The sequence below is a fragment of the Musca autumnalis genome, unplaced genomic scaffold, assembly GCF_047663935.1.
Source record: "Musca autumnalis isolate F117 unplaced genomic scaffold, ASM4766393v1 scaffold_5, whole genome shotgun sequence".
Classification (NCBI taxonomy): domain Eukaryota; kingdom Metazoa; phylum Arthropoda; class Insecta; order Diptera; family Muscidae; genus Musca; species Musca autumnalis.
The window spans coordinates 211,120,440-211,136,189 of record NW_027412088.1 but is presented as its reverse complement, the minus strand read 5'-3'; the positions used below and the strand labels follow the sequence as shown (position 1 = coordinate 211,136,189).

The 15,750-nt window shown below is 33.5% G+C and overlaps 1 protein-coding gene across 1 annotated transcript in view; it reads right to left on the bottom strand.

Moving 5' to 3' along the window:
- The window catches only part of gsb-n (paired box protein gooseberry-neuro), a 42,868-nt gene extending 32,214 nt beyond the window's left edge, over positions 1 to 10,654 (bottom strand). Inside the window, exons 1-2 of the mRNA XM_073955054.1 lie at positions 9,903 to 10,654; positions 1,721 to 2,034 (exon numbers count right to left, since the gene is read on the bottom strand). Coding sequence (XP_073811155.1) covers positions 1,721 to 2,034; positions 9,903 to 9,966 — 378 coding nt within the window. The 5' untranslated portion in view covers positions 9,967 to 10,654. The remainder of the gene's footprint in view (positions 1 to 1,720; positions 2,035 to 9,902) is intronic.
- Positions 10,655 to 15,750: the final 5,096 nt, after the last annotated feature.

The following is a 15,750-nucleotide window of genomic DNA, read 5'->3' as shown; positions in this document are numbered from 1 at the left end:
GTGTAGGGTATCATATAGTCGGCCCCGCCCGACTTTGATCCTTTTCTTACTGGTTTTTCAATCAATAATATCTGAACAACTGTGTGTTTTTCTGTACGTTTTGGTCGACAAAGTGTTAGGCAACGAACGGAATTGACTATATTGGAATCAACTGCGAATATGTTAGTACTCTAAGCCACAAATACATTTACATATTATAATTCTCTTTCAAAATATTAACTATGTATTTAAACTATGGACATGGACATCACAAATAATCTCTGTAGGCAGAATATCCAAGATAAGTTTAAATGCAAAACATACAATGTCCAACTTCAATGGATAATGTTGCTGCCTGCTATCGTTTTTCATATTCTAATTAACCGTGAAGCGCACCCTGGAGGCTGCGTTCGTCCCATCTATCGATGAACAAAAACAAAAGCAGCCACAATAAAATATACGTATGTACATACAAAAAAAAAAAGAATGAGAGATGGTAGGTCTGTCGATGTGTTTTACCTACGTATGTATGTATGTGTATAAGCTGCAACATCGTCTGGGTCGTCCAGATTAGGTAGTTGTGCTTGTTCATTGGAACTGTAACTCAGTGATATGTGACAATCATATTATTTACTCAAAGTAATCAATTATGAGTAAATGATTATTTTTATTGAGCCATTACTAGACAGTGTACTTATGGTACAATGGAATATGTATGACGTAAAAGCGTATTGAATTCTTATCGAACAAATGTCTCAACTTTTTGTCACTTTGGCGATTTATGACACTGGGCTCCAAATACTGAATTTAGAGTTGAAAAGGATGGACTACACAGTCCCCGTGCAAACATAAACTTTAATGAATGATCTATCATTAATATACCAACCTCGTATCGTTTCAGCTTTCTTGGGCGTCGAAGAGTCTGGCTATGGAAAATTCAACATATAAAGCAAACAACAATGCCAAAGACACGCTTATTTAGGAAACCAAATCAAAATAAGGCGGCAAGTTTCTTATATCTCTCGGGCCAACGACATGTTACACACACAACAAACCGAAATAAGCTAACATCGAATCGATGACAATACGAAAGGATGACACACTAAACATTTATGAATGAATCTATGCTACAGATTTGTTGTTACAAAATGAGGGTTTGTTCCTATGTACGGATACACCACATTGTAATATCTTGCTCATGGTCAGCTATGTATTTCAAGGTGTCAACAACAATAAACAGCATTGGACATGCACGCAGAGACAGAAGAAGATGCAATGAAATCAATGACTGCAAAAAAGAGAGTAGAGAGCACGATCGGAACAGTTAAAAGAAAAGATCGTGCCAAGGCGGAAGTTATGCTTAGCGTTCTAATGTGACATTTGGAGTTGCACCTTGTCGCCATTCATAATCGCTTTCTTAACGGTTTGGGTGGCGAATCACTCTCTCATTTATTTATCTTTCCGACCAAATTGTGTCTGAATTCTATTGTCAATTAAATGCATTTTGATTTGAATTTCCAACTGCAAAAAGGTGCAGTTTTGACCCTAACATTGTAAACAAAGTCCATGGGGGGTGTATGGGTAACAATAAACGGAAGTTATCCATGTTAGGTGGTAACACGTGACTTTTAGGAAATCGGAAGTTGACAATGGACAACAAAGAGTTTCGTTGATGCGTTTGTTGTTGGTGCGACAGAATGGAACACCCATTCAGTCTTGCGTTTGTTTTTCTTGTACTCACCTTTATTAGTTTCTCTCTTATCTCCCAACTAAAAAGGCCGGGGTTTGCTTTGCACATTTCTTTAATACGCGCTTCAATTTCAGGTGATGTCACTTTGGGTTTGGAACCACCTATTACTCCGGGTCTAATAGAACCTGTCTCTTGATATCGATTCAGAATCTTTGAGACACAGCCATGGGATACTCTTAACTGCCTAGAAATAACACATGGTCGAATTCCACTGCCAGCCATTTCGACAATTTTTAATCGTATGTGGTTGGGGAGAGGTCGGCCATTGATAAAAACTCCTCCAAGCTGATTCACGCGGCCCTGACCTGAAAAAGTACAAAAAAAAAAGATATATATTGTTTATGATCAAAAACGATATCGAAGAAGTGAATTTAATGACTTGTAACGCCTGTGGCTGTATTGTTTCGCACATAAGAATATGTGGAAGGCGGGTAAACTACAATCGTTGCACTACGATCGATGCACGCATATGCGATTATAACTCGTACAAAGGAGCATGAATATAATATATACATATTATGTATGCATGTTCATTACTAATCAATAGTGTATATAGTGTAGTCTGTGCCATTTAAAAAATTCTGTTGAAATTCAGATATAGGTATATTTACAAATATGTATGTGGAGCTAAGAAATTCGCCAAAGTCCTTACATACATACATATATATGTACACAATTAAGAACTAAGAAATATATGTACCAATATCTGAATCTTTACATAAAACCAGGGACTATGATATTCAAAATTTAGGCCATATTTGTATGTTACTTACAGTAACAACACAAAACCAGCAAAATGGTGGGTGTGTTCTCAGATGTAATGGAGGCTTCAAAATAACCCAATTTTTCAATACATAATTTGCCCAGTTTTTGAGGCAAAACCTCGATTCTGCAACTTTTAATAATAATAATAATAATTTTTAGTTGGCATTAAAAAAGAACATGTCAACATGTATTAGTATGAATGATATTTTTCAAAATAGCGCTATTATCGCGACTTAAATTGCAGTCAAAATGAGAATTTCGAGGAAAAACTAAAAATAAATAAATTAAAAGACATATTTCAATGTGTTTAAAACCGCAGAAAAATAACCAAATAAAAATATATGTAAAATGGAATATATTGGCAATAGCGAGTGGAATTTATTTAATACATAAAATAGCTTAAACATTTTGCGTAGCGATCAAAAAATATAAAAAGTCAGAAATAAATATTTTATTTTTCTTAAACTCAATTACTAAATTGACCGTGTTTGAAAGTCTTCTGCATTGGTATTACTAGGTTTCAAAACCCGATTTTTCCCGTTTTTTAATATTTATCAGATGTAGTTAGGTTACTTCTCAATAAAAAGTCTTAAAATTGTAGAAGTTTGGTTTGAGGAAATAAATAATTAATATAAAAATACTGTTATTTAAAATGTCATTGCAAGTAAAATAAGTAATGGCGACAAACTGTTCGTTATATCCGCCGTTATCTATAAACGGCGCGGCAGTAGTAAGCTTTATTTTTCCTCTCTTTACATATTAATCATTGATACGATTTAAAGGAGTACTAAACTCGTCTTTATTAACATATATTCGGAAAAAATATACAAAATTTTAATAAAAATTCCTTTGAAAATCTACTCGCGGGGAGAACATTTTCGTTACTTACTACCGTGATTGTTTTCAACAGTTTGTTGTGTATAAGAAAACTAGTGAAAATGGCTTTGGAAGGAATAGCTTTGTTCGTAATATACGTGGTTGCTTACACGCAGAGAAAAAAATATGTTTGATCCAACAATATTCCAAGAGCAAAATATGTATTGTTAACATATTGTTGGATTCCTCATGTAGTATTGTAAATCCAAAAATAGTTTGTGTCAACTGAACAATATTTCTCTCTTTTCTTCGAAAATTTGTTTCTCTTCTCTCGCTATTCGATGCCGTGTTGAAAAAACAATTTTGGTGAGTTGTGGTGTGTTTGTATGACATGCTGTCTTTACCTTTGTTTTTGTGTGTATGTACTTGTGAGACTCTTGTTTTTATTTGTTTCTGTTTTGTTTCATTCTTCTTTCCTTTTCATGTTTGTTATGGTGTTTAATTATTCCTTATGTTGTGGTGGGTTCTTGTGGCTTTTTCTTGTCTTTGTTGTCAGCCAATGCAGCAAACCATGTATTGTGTTCATCAATGATTGCAATATTATACGCGACATTTATATCCAAGTTATGCGAAAAGTGTATATGAGAAGTATATGCACTCAAATCAAAAATTTCTGGGCTGGTTTTCTGTATTGACAATACTTTTTGTAAACAAAATTAGATTATGATAGTTCCTACAATCGGTATTGTTAACGATTTTAACAATATTGCGGAAATTCGAAAGTTGTTTTTGTTTTCTATGTTTGGAACAAAAGATGGTATTTTTGGATTTGGATTACAATGTTTGAACAAAACAAATACATTTTTGGAACCAAAACATATATTTTTGTTCCAACAAAAGCGAAAAATATTTTTTCTCTGCGTGTATAACCGTTGTTCGTTATATTCGAAATTATCTGTAGAAATCTTTGTTTTATCTCACTTTTACACATATATAATTTAAAAAGTTAAAAAATCCTTCAATTCCGCCTTTATTAATTTTTGCATCAAAAACAGGGCAAATTACCTATAGTGAATTACCTATAATGATTTTTTTCTTAATAAGGATTAACTACTAACAAGTATCAACAATATTAGGTATCGAATACCGAGTACCACATCCTATTAGATGTAAACAGAATGCTATTCAAACCGGGAATTTCTGGGGCCTGGGGCTGGATTCTTGATCTATGAAAATTTGAAATGAAAAAGAATTCATTTTTTTGATTTGACAGTTTTCTCCTTTATAAAAGTTTTCATTTCACATTTTCATAGAAACAGAATTGTTTGTCGATCTGACAACCCTACCGATAGAGTTATTCTGTACGTAATATTTATTGTAATTAATGGCAGTCCATCCCCGTGTACTAAAAACTCATAAAACGTTTTACTTTTTCAGAAATTCCAGGTTTGAAATCTATAATACACTGTCTACATTGGTCCATATGGTAACCCTTGTTAGTACTTAATCCTTATTAAGGATAAATGTCATAAAGTGTCATGATTTTCAAGTATTTACCGAAAGATTGAATTGGATTTTGGAGTCTCTATTACATTTCGAAAACATTTATTTGACAACTTGCATTGCATGTAGTTATAGGTTTTGGTTATTACTGTTGTACTACGTGGACTACTTCCTTCTTTATACATCCAATATTGTCTTAAATAGGTCGACCGACAAATTAAAAAAAAAACAGAAATTTTCATCACAATTATCTCTCATTTTTCATCAATTAAGAGGTTATGGCCACATACAAATTTTACAAAATCGGAATTTTTTTATTGGCTAATTTTAAAGTACAGTTAGAATAGAATATCCCAGCAAAAATCCTCATTACAAACCTCCTTTCCCCCCCCTTATTTTAACAAGGGCATGTCGCGCGAAATATCTGGTTATTTTGTAATTGCTGCAACAAAAAATTTTAGTATAAACATTTGTAAACAATGAGGAAAAATATTAAATTATTTTTTTACAATGCTATTTTTCATTGTGTTCCCTTACTTTTTTAATGGTAATGTTAGAAAAAAGTGCGAATTATGAAAAATTGCTTGCCAATACAAATTTCTTAAAAATTACGAGAACGGAAAAATGGTGGAAATTGCAAAAACTCCAGCAGAAATATAAAAATTAACCTATCAGTTATCGTATTAAATGCCAATGAACATGCTGCAAGTGTCTACTAGGCCAAAATTGTATGGCAGAAAACAGGAGAAGAGGGTGTTATTCGGCCCTATTTTTGTTTAAAGAGAAGTGCAAGTCTTGCTAGATTTCGGAGTACGGGAACGCATTTTGAGCACTAAAGCTGCAAGTAGTAATATATTGCAAGTTCTGAACACAAATTTTATCTATTAAAATTTATTATTAAGATGTCTCAACGATAAAATTATTTTTTCATTTGTTAGTACTATACAAAATTAATACGATATATAGATAATTTTCGAAATAAAGCAGTAAAGTTCTATATTGTCGTATATTTTTGATGTCTAATTCAATTTACAAGAAATTGTTTGGAAGTTCATGTTCGATCAGCTGCGCATATGCATCTACCTTGATTATTTTAATATGTTTGAAATTAACAAAAAATAAGTGTAAACACCGGGGTGTATTTCAGGATTTCGTGAAATCCAGTGGATTTTGGAGCGCAAGTGTAAACTTGGTATAAGATTCGATTGGCACAATTATGAACTGGTAAAATGTTGAAATCGATTGGGCAATAAATGTGACCTGTACAAATATATTGTGAAAATTCGCTACTGGCCTATGTATACAAATTACTATGGAGGGTATAATATAATAAATGAAAATTTGTTTTTTTTTGGGACACCCTAATGTATGTAGGGGTATATTAGGACTATGACTTCTTGACCTTTTTTCTAAAAAAAATCATTTCCTGTGAAATATTGAAAAAGTTCCCGCACAAAACACTCTTAATTGATATGATATATGAAATAAAATTATATATTATATAAAATGATATGCAGTACAATCTCGATAATTCGGACACAACACGATTAATTTAATTAATCGAGTCAAGGAGTTTTGTATAGAAAAATTGAATTCTAGCGAAGTCCCACACACCAAACCAATATGCTACGATCGTTTCGCTGATGGTTTAATTCAGCTCATCAGGCATATCGGATGTGAATGGCTAGAAGACAAAGGCTGAGTTTGATAACTTCTATTTATACAAACATTATTGCAGATATGAATGAACTATTTTTGAATCCGTTTTCTTATCAAGACAACCTAGTGTCCTGTCTAGATAAGAAAAAGGCTTCAATAATACTTCATAGAATTCTCTTTTTAAATACAAAACTCCACAATTGGTGTATATTTATTCACTGTGTTTTGTTAAGGATATAAACTTCGTTGCCTATGTATATACATATATTCATTTCCCGTGTCTATGGAACTTGAGCCTCCTACGACTCGTTCTATTGCGAATTCAAATTCACTTATTTCATGATCATAAATATGTATATTCTAACCAGTTCTATGTACATCAGCAAATGACTTCACCTAGTCGTCGAAACCAAAAAGAGATATTTTTACTAAAAATATTATAGACTTGCGTTTGAACTACGAATAAGAAAAATGGAATTTAAACCTATTGGTTGCATAATTACGAGAATGCAATACAACAATCCGTAGTTACTGGCGATTTTGAATATCAAAGAAAGAATATAAAGGAGCTATACGATTTGTTAATAATTTATTGGAATTTCTATGCAAGGTCTCTACTCGTTTCCTTGTTCAGATTTAAATCCCAATAAAAATCCCAACACTTTAAATGTTTTTAACATTTCTAGGTAAAATATCCTTGGAATACATTACATGATCCCTAGGGACTTTCTTACAAATCGGAGGGCTAATTAACTATTTCCTTTAGAGGAAAGGATCACGCAATATCGGCTTTTCAGCAAACTAGTCTAGTAAGCCATCAATGTTTGAATGGTAGAAAATCATTAAAGAGATTCAGATAGTTAGTTTCATATCGACTGTATAACTGAGTCAACAGTTGCTAGCTAGCTCGAAAGTCGAAATTTGAACCGAAAACTCTGAAAAACTTAATTTTTCGTATTTATACTCCAATTGCTGTTGTTAACAACAAAAACGTCAATGAAATGAATAAGAATCTAATGCTATAGACAGTAAAAAAATATTATATGTCCGGATTATCGAGGTAAGAAAAATATGTGATGCCCGGATTACAGAATCTACAATGCAAAAAATCTAGAGTCCGGATTATCGCATTGCCCGTATTATCGAGATTGTATTGTAATGTATATATTTATATGAACCAAAAGGATATACCGGTTATGCCGTGTGGCTCCAAAGCTAATTTTCAGTTATATATCAGCTTATAGTGACTGTAAAAGTTGGTCAAAAAAAAACTCATATAGAAAAGTTTTCAAATGACTGTCCATAGTGTGGGATTTTTTATCGATTCACTCTATATTCACTTTATAATTAAGATTTTATGTAATCTTAGGAAATACTTCACCAAAATATTATACAGGGATACGAGGTTGTAAAAAGGTCATAACCCTAATGTATATACATTAGGCACACACCTAATTGGTCTGTTCCAGAACTGCAAAAATCCACTAATTTTTATTATTTTGTTCCATAACATTAAGGAAAAATATTATCGTAGTAAAAATTAGGAGCTTCTTGCAGGTTCTGGAACGGAGCAAATGTTTCTCACTAAATTTATCATCATATAATTACATATATATCATACAATCCCACGGCAGCGGGTTCTTACGTACCGGATTGACCCGAAACCAAAAGTGTTTCGGCCAGCGGCTGCCAACCCAGCATTATATGCTGCTACAACAACAACAACAACATATATATATCATATATAATTTCATTTAATATACAGTGTCGGCCAAAACTAAAGCACCCCCTAAGTACATTTTTAAATGATATATATTTTTAAGAAAATTTAAAACTGTACTGAGGTGTGCTTTAGTTTTGGCCGGGACTGTATGTATCATGTCAATTTAATAATTTTTGAGAATTTTTTTTTTCATTGCATAGTATTTTTTAATTTTTTTCAAAGTGGTTTGTGCATGACATTTTTATACTTAAACAAGTAAGAACGGCGTTAAGTTCGACCGGGCCGGACTTGTTATACCGTCCACCACGAGTTGTATTGGGGGCTATATTAAGACATGGACCTGTACCGACAAATTTCTGGGGGAAAGTTTTATACCACTAACGAAGACTAAATACCAAATTTCTGCTATTTCGGTGGATTATTGAGGCCACAACCTTCAAAATCCCGAAAATTGGGAGGTACCGTTCTATAGGGGCTATATGAAGCCATGGACCTATTCCGACAAATTAAGAGGAGAAAGTTGAATAACCCCTTATGCCGACGAATTTCACATGGAAAGTTTTATATCCCAAATGAAGACGAAATACCAAATTTCAGCCATTTCGGTGGATTATTGTGGCCACAACCTTCAAAAGACCGAAAATCGGGAGGTACCGTTCTATGGAGGCTATATGAAGGCGTGCACCTATACCGACAAATTTCTGGGGGAAAGTTTTATACCCCCAAAAGAAGACTTAGTACCAAATTTCAGCTATTTCGGTGAATTATTGTGGCCACAACCTTCAAAATACCGAATATCGGGAGGTAACGTTCTATGGGGGCTATATGAAGGCGTGGACCCTACAAATTTCTGAAGGTAGGTTTTGTACTTTTTTGTAGTAGTTTAGTTTTCTTCATTTTATATACAATATTTACAAACTATAAATAAACCAAAAAAGTTTTACTAATATGTACAAATATTATATAGCCCTTAAAAAGGGAACTCATATAACATAGGTATATAATTAATCTTATTTAAAGCTTTTATAGTAATATTGTGAATACATTTTAATAACGTTATTTTATATTTTTATAGGAAGGTTTTGTACCTTCAACGGAGACTATGTACCAAATTTCAGCCATTTCGGTGGAATATTGTGGCCACAACCTTTGAAATACCGAAAATCGGGAGGTGCCATTCTATGGGGGCTATATGAAGGCTTGGACCTATACCGACAAGTTTCCGTGGGAAAGTTTTATACCCCCAACGAAGACTAAGTACCAAATTTCAGCCATTTTGGTGTGATAATTAACCTTCAAAATACCGAAAATCGGGTGGTACCGTTCTATGGGGGCTATATGAAAACGTGGACCGATATAGCCCATTTGCAATACCAAACATCCTAGGAGTAATAGAAACTTCCATACCAAATTACAAAGCCCTATCTTAAAAGTTGCGAGCTGTATCTTGATTTCAACAGACGGACGGACGGACGGTTATATCGACTAAGAATTTTACCCTGATCAAGAGTATATATACTTTATAGGGTCTCCGATGAATATTTCGATGTGTTACAAACAGAATGACAAATTTAATTATACCCTCTATATTATGGTGGAGGGTATAAAAACATTGTAAATAGAATAAACGTTATTTTAGTCATTAATAGGCAATAGTTCATTCATTCTTGCTACAGGAAATGTTATAATGTTGTTGAGACTTCTTACCTTGAAAAGGATAGCCAGCAAATAGCGGCCTCATATTAAGAGAATTCGCACCAGTCATATCCATATTAAAATGTGTGTGCCCCCGGAATTGGGTCGATGTCTGACAGGAAGGAAACTATGCAATAACCGTTGACAGAAATCGACAATCGAGAAATTTTTGTTTGTTTCTTAAGCTAAAATTTGAAATATTGCACTTTATCACATAGAACAAAAATGAGAGTTGAACTTTTTATTTTTTTTTTTAGTTTATTAAAAAAATATATATTTTTTTCAAACACTTTTGTCGGTAGCCTATTCCTGCTTTTTTATATGTATGTTTGCATTTACGGAAACGCAATCTGCTTTGACACAAGCTTATTCGGTTGCGCGTACCGACGGTTGTTACACCACTAATAAAATTAATCGATATCCATAAATCGTTTGTTCTTCGTATACTTCATATGTTCGGGGTATATTTTCCTGTTTCCGTTTGGATGTTTTCTTATCGTTAAAACGCGACAATTTAGTTCAATCAAAACAGCACGACACTTGGTTATCAACTAAAGAGCGCGCGAGCACGAATTAATAAAGATGCGGCAAGATCACAATAGCCACTATACAAACTGGTTAAAATGTTTGATTGGAAGCCACGAAATCGCTGGGAGTACTGAATACGCGAGATTACCCGCTGTGCGAAGTAGAGCGTGGAGCTGCAGTAATACTCTCTCGGAGCTCAGAAAAGGGGCGTCATTTGATATCAAACCCGTTTGTGCTTTTATTTTTTCTGAGTTGTGGTGGTTGCGAGCAATGGCAACGATCAAAGCTTGTCTTTCTCTCCCAGCAGCGAAGAGTTACACTATACTCTTGGGATCTTCTATCTCACTCATACCTTTGGGGTTTCCTACACTTTATTGATTACGGTGCATTTATGGGGTGAGTGAGTTTTTGTGTGCATCCAGTGCAGTGTGTGTGGATCACGGAACGATTTCTGATTGGTCTGTTTGGAAAGGGTGTTTTATTAGCCTTTTTGGTATGTTTTATCGAGCTGTAGTGCTGTGGTGAACCACTGCAACTATTTCACACCACTGTTATTTCTTCTTTTGCCGTCGTGAAATTGTCCGTCTGCGTACATCCATCCTCATCATCGTCATCAACTGGAGTACGTTTTTTCTATTAAAGATCAACATAAAAATGCGAATGCTAACGAAGCAGCTGTCAGGAACTGGGCTGCCGTCCTTGCTATTTGGGTCCCCATTGTATTACAACAATAGCTGCCAACTTGATGTATGTATGTTTAGTGAAACATACTTGCATATGTACATACATATGTAAGTATGTTTGTAATGCTTATCTATCTTTGTAAATACATCGTGTGTAGGCAGTGCACATTTTACGAACGTACGTAGGGTAAGTGCACCTAATGTCGGCATGTACCAGTAGTCGGCACCTTTTGAATTTGAACTCAAATAACTAAAAATTAAGAAAACAAAATAGGAAAATCATCTTAAAAATTCTTCAACAATATTGTCAGCTAACTTTATATAAAATTTCATTGAGCTAGGACCAATTATTATATCGAAATTTAAGTTTTTGTCAGTGAGGGTTTTTCACCTCAACCGAAAATGCATGTTTCTTAAGAAAAAAATTGTGGAGATGTTAACCTTATAAGCTCTGTAATTATTTTAAAATGAAGAAATTTTCCACAACATTTTTGTTATATAGGTAGAGAACAGTTAAAAGAACACTTCAGAAAAAGAAATTTTTAAAAAATATTTATAATTGTGCAATTTTTGCTGATGCCGACTTTAGGGACAAAAAAATATAAAATTTGCCTGAAGTCGGCATGGGGTTATAAACATTGATTTTTATCGATTACTTTTAGCTAAAAATTATAAAAAATGCTAAAGAAATACTTTAAAGGCTAATTAATAAAAAAAATAGTTTCAATTTGAAAGGAACTTTAGCGATTTTAAGCAATATTAGCCATGATTTGAAGTACGTACGTTGTGGGGTGCCGACAATTGGGTAATAGGTGCCGACTACTGGTACGAACTAACTTATTTAAACAATATGTTTAAATTTCCTTATTTTTTCAAGTAAAATCAATAGAAACGTCTAGAAATGTATAAATAACTAATGCTTAAGCTATAGTTCTTTCAAATATTTAAGAAAAAATGTAAAGTATGCATTTTTTCTTTATTTAAATATAACATGCCGACTACTGGATCATATCATGCCGACTATTGGAGAATGGTGCCGACTACTGGTGAAAAAGCAGTATTTCACTAAAATTGTATTTTTTGCATGTTGAACAGAAATAATCAAAAAAATTGTTTATATAATCTAAAACTACACAAAATAACGAATCATAACAACTTAAATTTAATTTGATTGGATATTTAGACTCGGAATGACATACGGCTGAAGATACGAGAATCCTTAAAGTGCCGACTACTGGTGCACTTACCCTACCATGTTTTAAACCTTCAGTCATACTAAGGCGAACTTTTTTATTGGACCCATTTATAGATTTAAGAAGCTGGCGTGTTTGGTCTGTTGTCTATTTGTACAGTAGAGTGTCCCATCACAGAATTGTTTTTTGTCAACATGTTTACGAAGCGTTTCAAATTACAAGATACTATACATAGGTATTCAATCAACGAGCATTAATAGCTAAGATCATTTATAGATACAATGTAACCCAAATATTCTTAATATTCAAGAGGTAATATAGTGTGGATAATTTGTTTTCATTGGACCTTCCTCGGCAAACGGTATTTTCAACATATTGGAACATAATCGGAATTCATGTGGTGGAAGTCTGACCAGGGGCTGGATTCTTGTTCTATGAAAATTTGAAATGAAAAATTTTATTATTTCCTTTATAATTTTTTTTATTTGACAGTTTTCTCCTTTATAAAAGTTTTCATTTCACATTTTCATAGAAACAGAATTGAGCCCCAGATATCCCTCGACACACATCAACACTTTTTTAAAATTAACCTAACCATGAATGCATCCAAAGCTCCCATGCCATGAATGCATCCAAAGCTCCCACTACAACATTAGAGAAAAATATCAAGTTTTAGACTTACTAGGCGTTTACACTAGACAATTTGTCTTCAAATACAACTCTGATTTACTAACACATACCTACATACATTTGTCGGCTGTCTTCCAGCTATCCATCATTTTGTCATAGACAGTCGGGTTAACACAGGCAAGTTTTGGGTTTTTGACAATCAATACATGAACTCTACTGTCCTGTCATGTGTAAACGCAGGGTTAAGTAAAGCTCATTTGTCTTTAATTTTAAATTTATATTAGGGCGAAACCTATAGCTCTGCGTGTTGCGTGTGCGTTCAAAAATACAAAAACAAAATACATGTATTTGTTGTTGTTTTCAATTTGAAAATAGGTTTCGCCCTTATAATTTATTTATAATATCGTCAAACACTTCATAGGGCAAATTCTCCTAAGTCCGGCATGTGCCAGTAGTCGGCATTTTCCGTATTTGAATGGAAATAACTAAAAATTACTACAACAAAATATGAAGGTAAGCTTAAAAATGATTCAGCAATATTGTCTACAAACTCTGTCTAAAATTTCATTGAGGAAAGTCCATTTATTTATTTATTATATCGGGATTTAACTTTTTGTTGGTAGGGGTTTTTCAACACAAACAAAAAGGCTTGTCTCTTAAGAAAACAATTGTGAATACGTCAACACAATAATAGGTCTGTTCGATAACACAAAAGTTTGTACAAACTTTTACAAAATGCTGTTCGATAACAAACTTGTTCAATAAAATATAAATGAGAAGTAGTTGCAAGAACTTGCAAATACTTTCTACTTGCGAAGTTATTGAACATATCTAATGTCTGTAATTATATTAAAATGAACAAATTTTCAATAAAATTTTTGTTTTGATGGTAGGGAATATTCAAAAGAACAGATAGAAAAAAAGTCGGCTATTTTGCTCATGCCGACTTTAGGTACAACGAAATGTAAAGTTTGTCAGAAGTCAGCATGAGATAAAAAACGTGTGTTTTGATTTTTGGCACAAAATTAAAAAAAAAAAAAATGTTAAATAAATACTGTAATGTCTAACTAATGCTTGGTTTATATTCGGCGTCGTTTCATGATTTCGCGGAATCAAGCAAAATTGATCATGATTTCGCATACAAAAATGAAGTCATCTCATTTCGTGATATCAGCGAAACATACAACTCTGTTTTTTTCCTAAAAAAGTATCAAAAGTTGCAACATTTTTCACGTATCACATGAAAAAAGGTACATGGTCAATTGCTTCGTTGGAATTTTCAATGTTCTTCAACCTAAATGCACCTATTCAATAAATAACTACAATTAATTTTAAAGTATTTAATTCTATTTATTCCAACTTACCGTTTTCTACATAATTCAGGTTGTATAAATAAAAATTGTTTAATCGGTAAGGCGGTTTCCTAATTTTGTGACTTTATAATTTTATATTTATTACAAATCAAAAATTGTATATCTGAATAAATATATATACAATTGTTTCAAAGCACACTTTGAACATTTTTCGGCTTGTTGCCAAGACACAATGCAAGACATGGTCATGCAAGTTGTCGTACATGACAATTTCGGAACATTCGTCAACGAATCGTCGATGAAAATCTCATCGAAGACTCGATTTTCTATTGGGTATGTGTTGTGCCTTTCAATAAACAAAAACACCACCATTTGTGTGTATATTATGGAGATATCAAGTGAGCTCTTACTGAGAGCAACAGAGAATACATTTCAAAGTGTTTTACATTGAAATTTACGCTCCCTTGCTCTCAGTAATGGCCCACTGGTGCATGTGTTTTTTTTTTTTTGTGGCTTTTGGGTTTGTATTTGTTTGCACCCAAACATTTAAATTGTTTGCACCCAAACATTTAAATTGTTTGCACCCAAACATATAATTTGTTTGCACCCAAACATAAATTTGTTTGCACCCAAACATATAATTTGTTTACACCCAAACATATATTTGGTTGCAGGACCCAAACATACGTTATGTTTGGGACTGTTGCAAACATGTATTTGTTTGCTGCAACATATGTTTGGGACATATGTTAGAGAGGCCGTTTTTTTCTGCGTGTACCGATATTCGGTATTTTGAAGGTTGTGGCCTCAATATCCCACCGAAATGACTGAGATTTGGCATTTTGTGTTCGTTGTGGGTATAAAACTTTCCACATGAAATTTGTCGGAATACATTTTATGCACACATCAACACTTTTTTAAAGTTAACCTATGCCATGAATGCATCCAAAGCTACCAATCAAATAAAATAGATACACGTCTTCATATAGCCCCTATAGAACGGTACCTCCCGATTTCTGCTATTTTGAAGGTTGTGCCCACAATATCCCTCCGAAATGGCTGAAATTTGGTAGTAAGTCTTCGTTGGAAGTATAAAACTTTCCACCTGAAATTTATCGGTATAGGTCCACGTCTTCATATAGCCTCCATAGAATGGTACCTCCCGATTTTTGGTATTTTGAAGGTTGTGGCCTCAATATCCCACCGAAATGACTGAAATTTGGCATTTTGTCTTCGTTGTAGGTATAAAACACTTCAACTGAAATTTATCGGTATAGGTCCACGTCTTCATATAGCCCCCATAGAATGGTACCTCCCGATTTTCGGTATTTTGAAGGTTGTGCCCTCAATATCCCTTCGAAATGGCTGAAATTTGGTATTAAGTCTTCCTTGGGAGTAAAAAACTTTCCACCTAAAATTTGTCGGCTTAGGTTCAGGCCTTCATATAGCCCCCATAGAACGATAACTCCCGATTTTCGGTATTTTGAAGGTTGTGGGTGTGGTTATACATTTC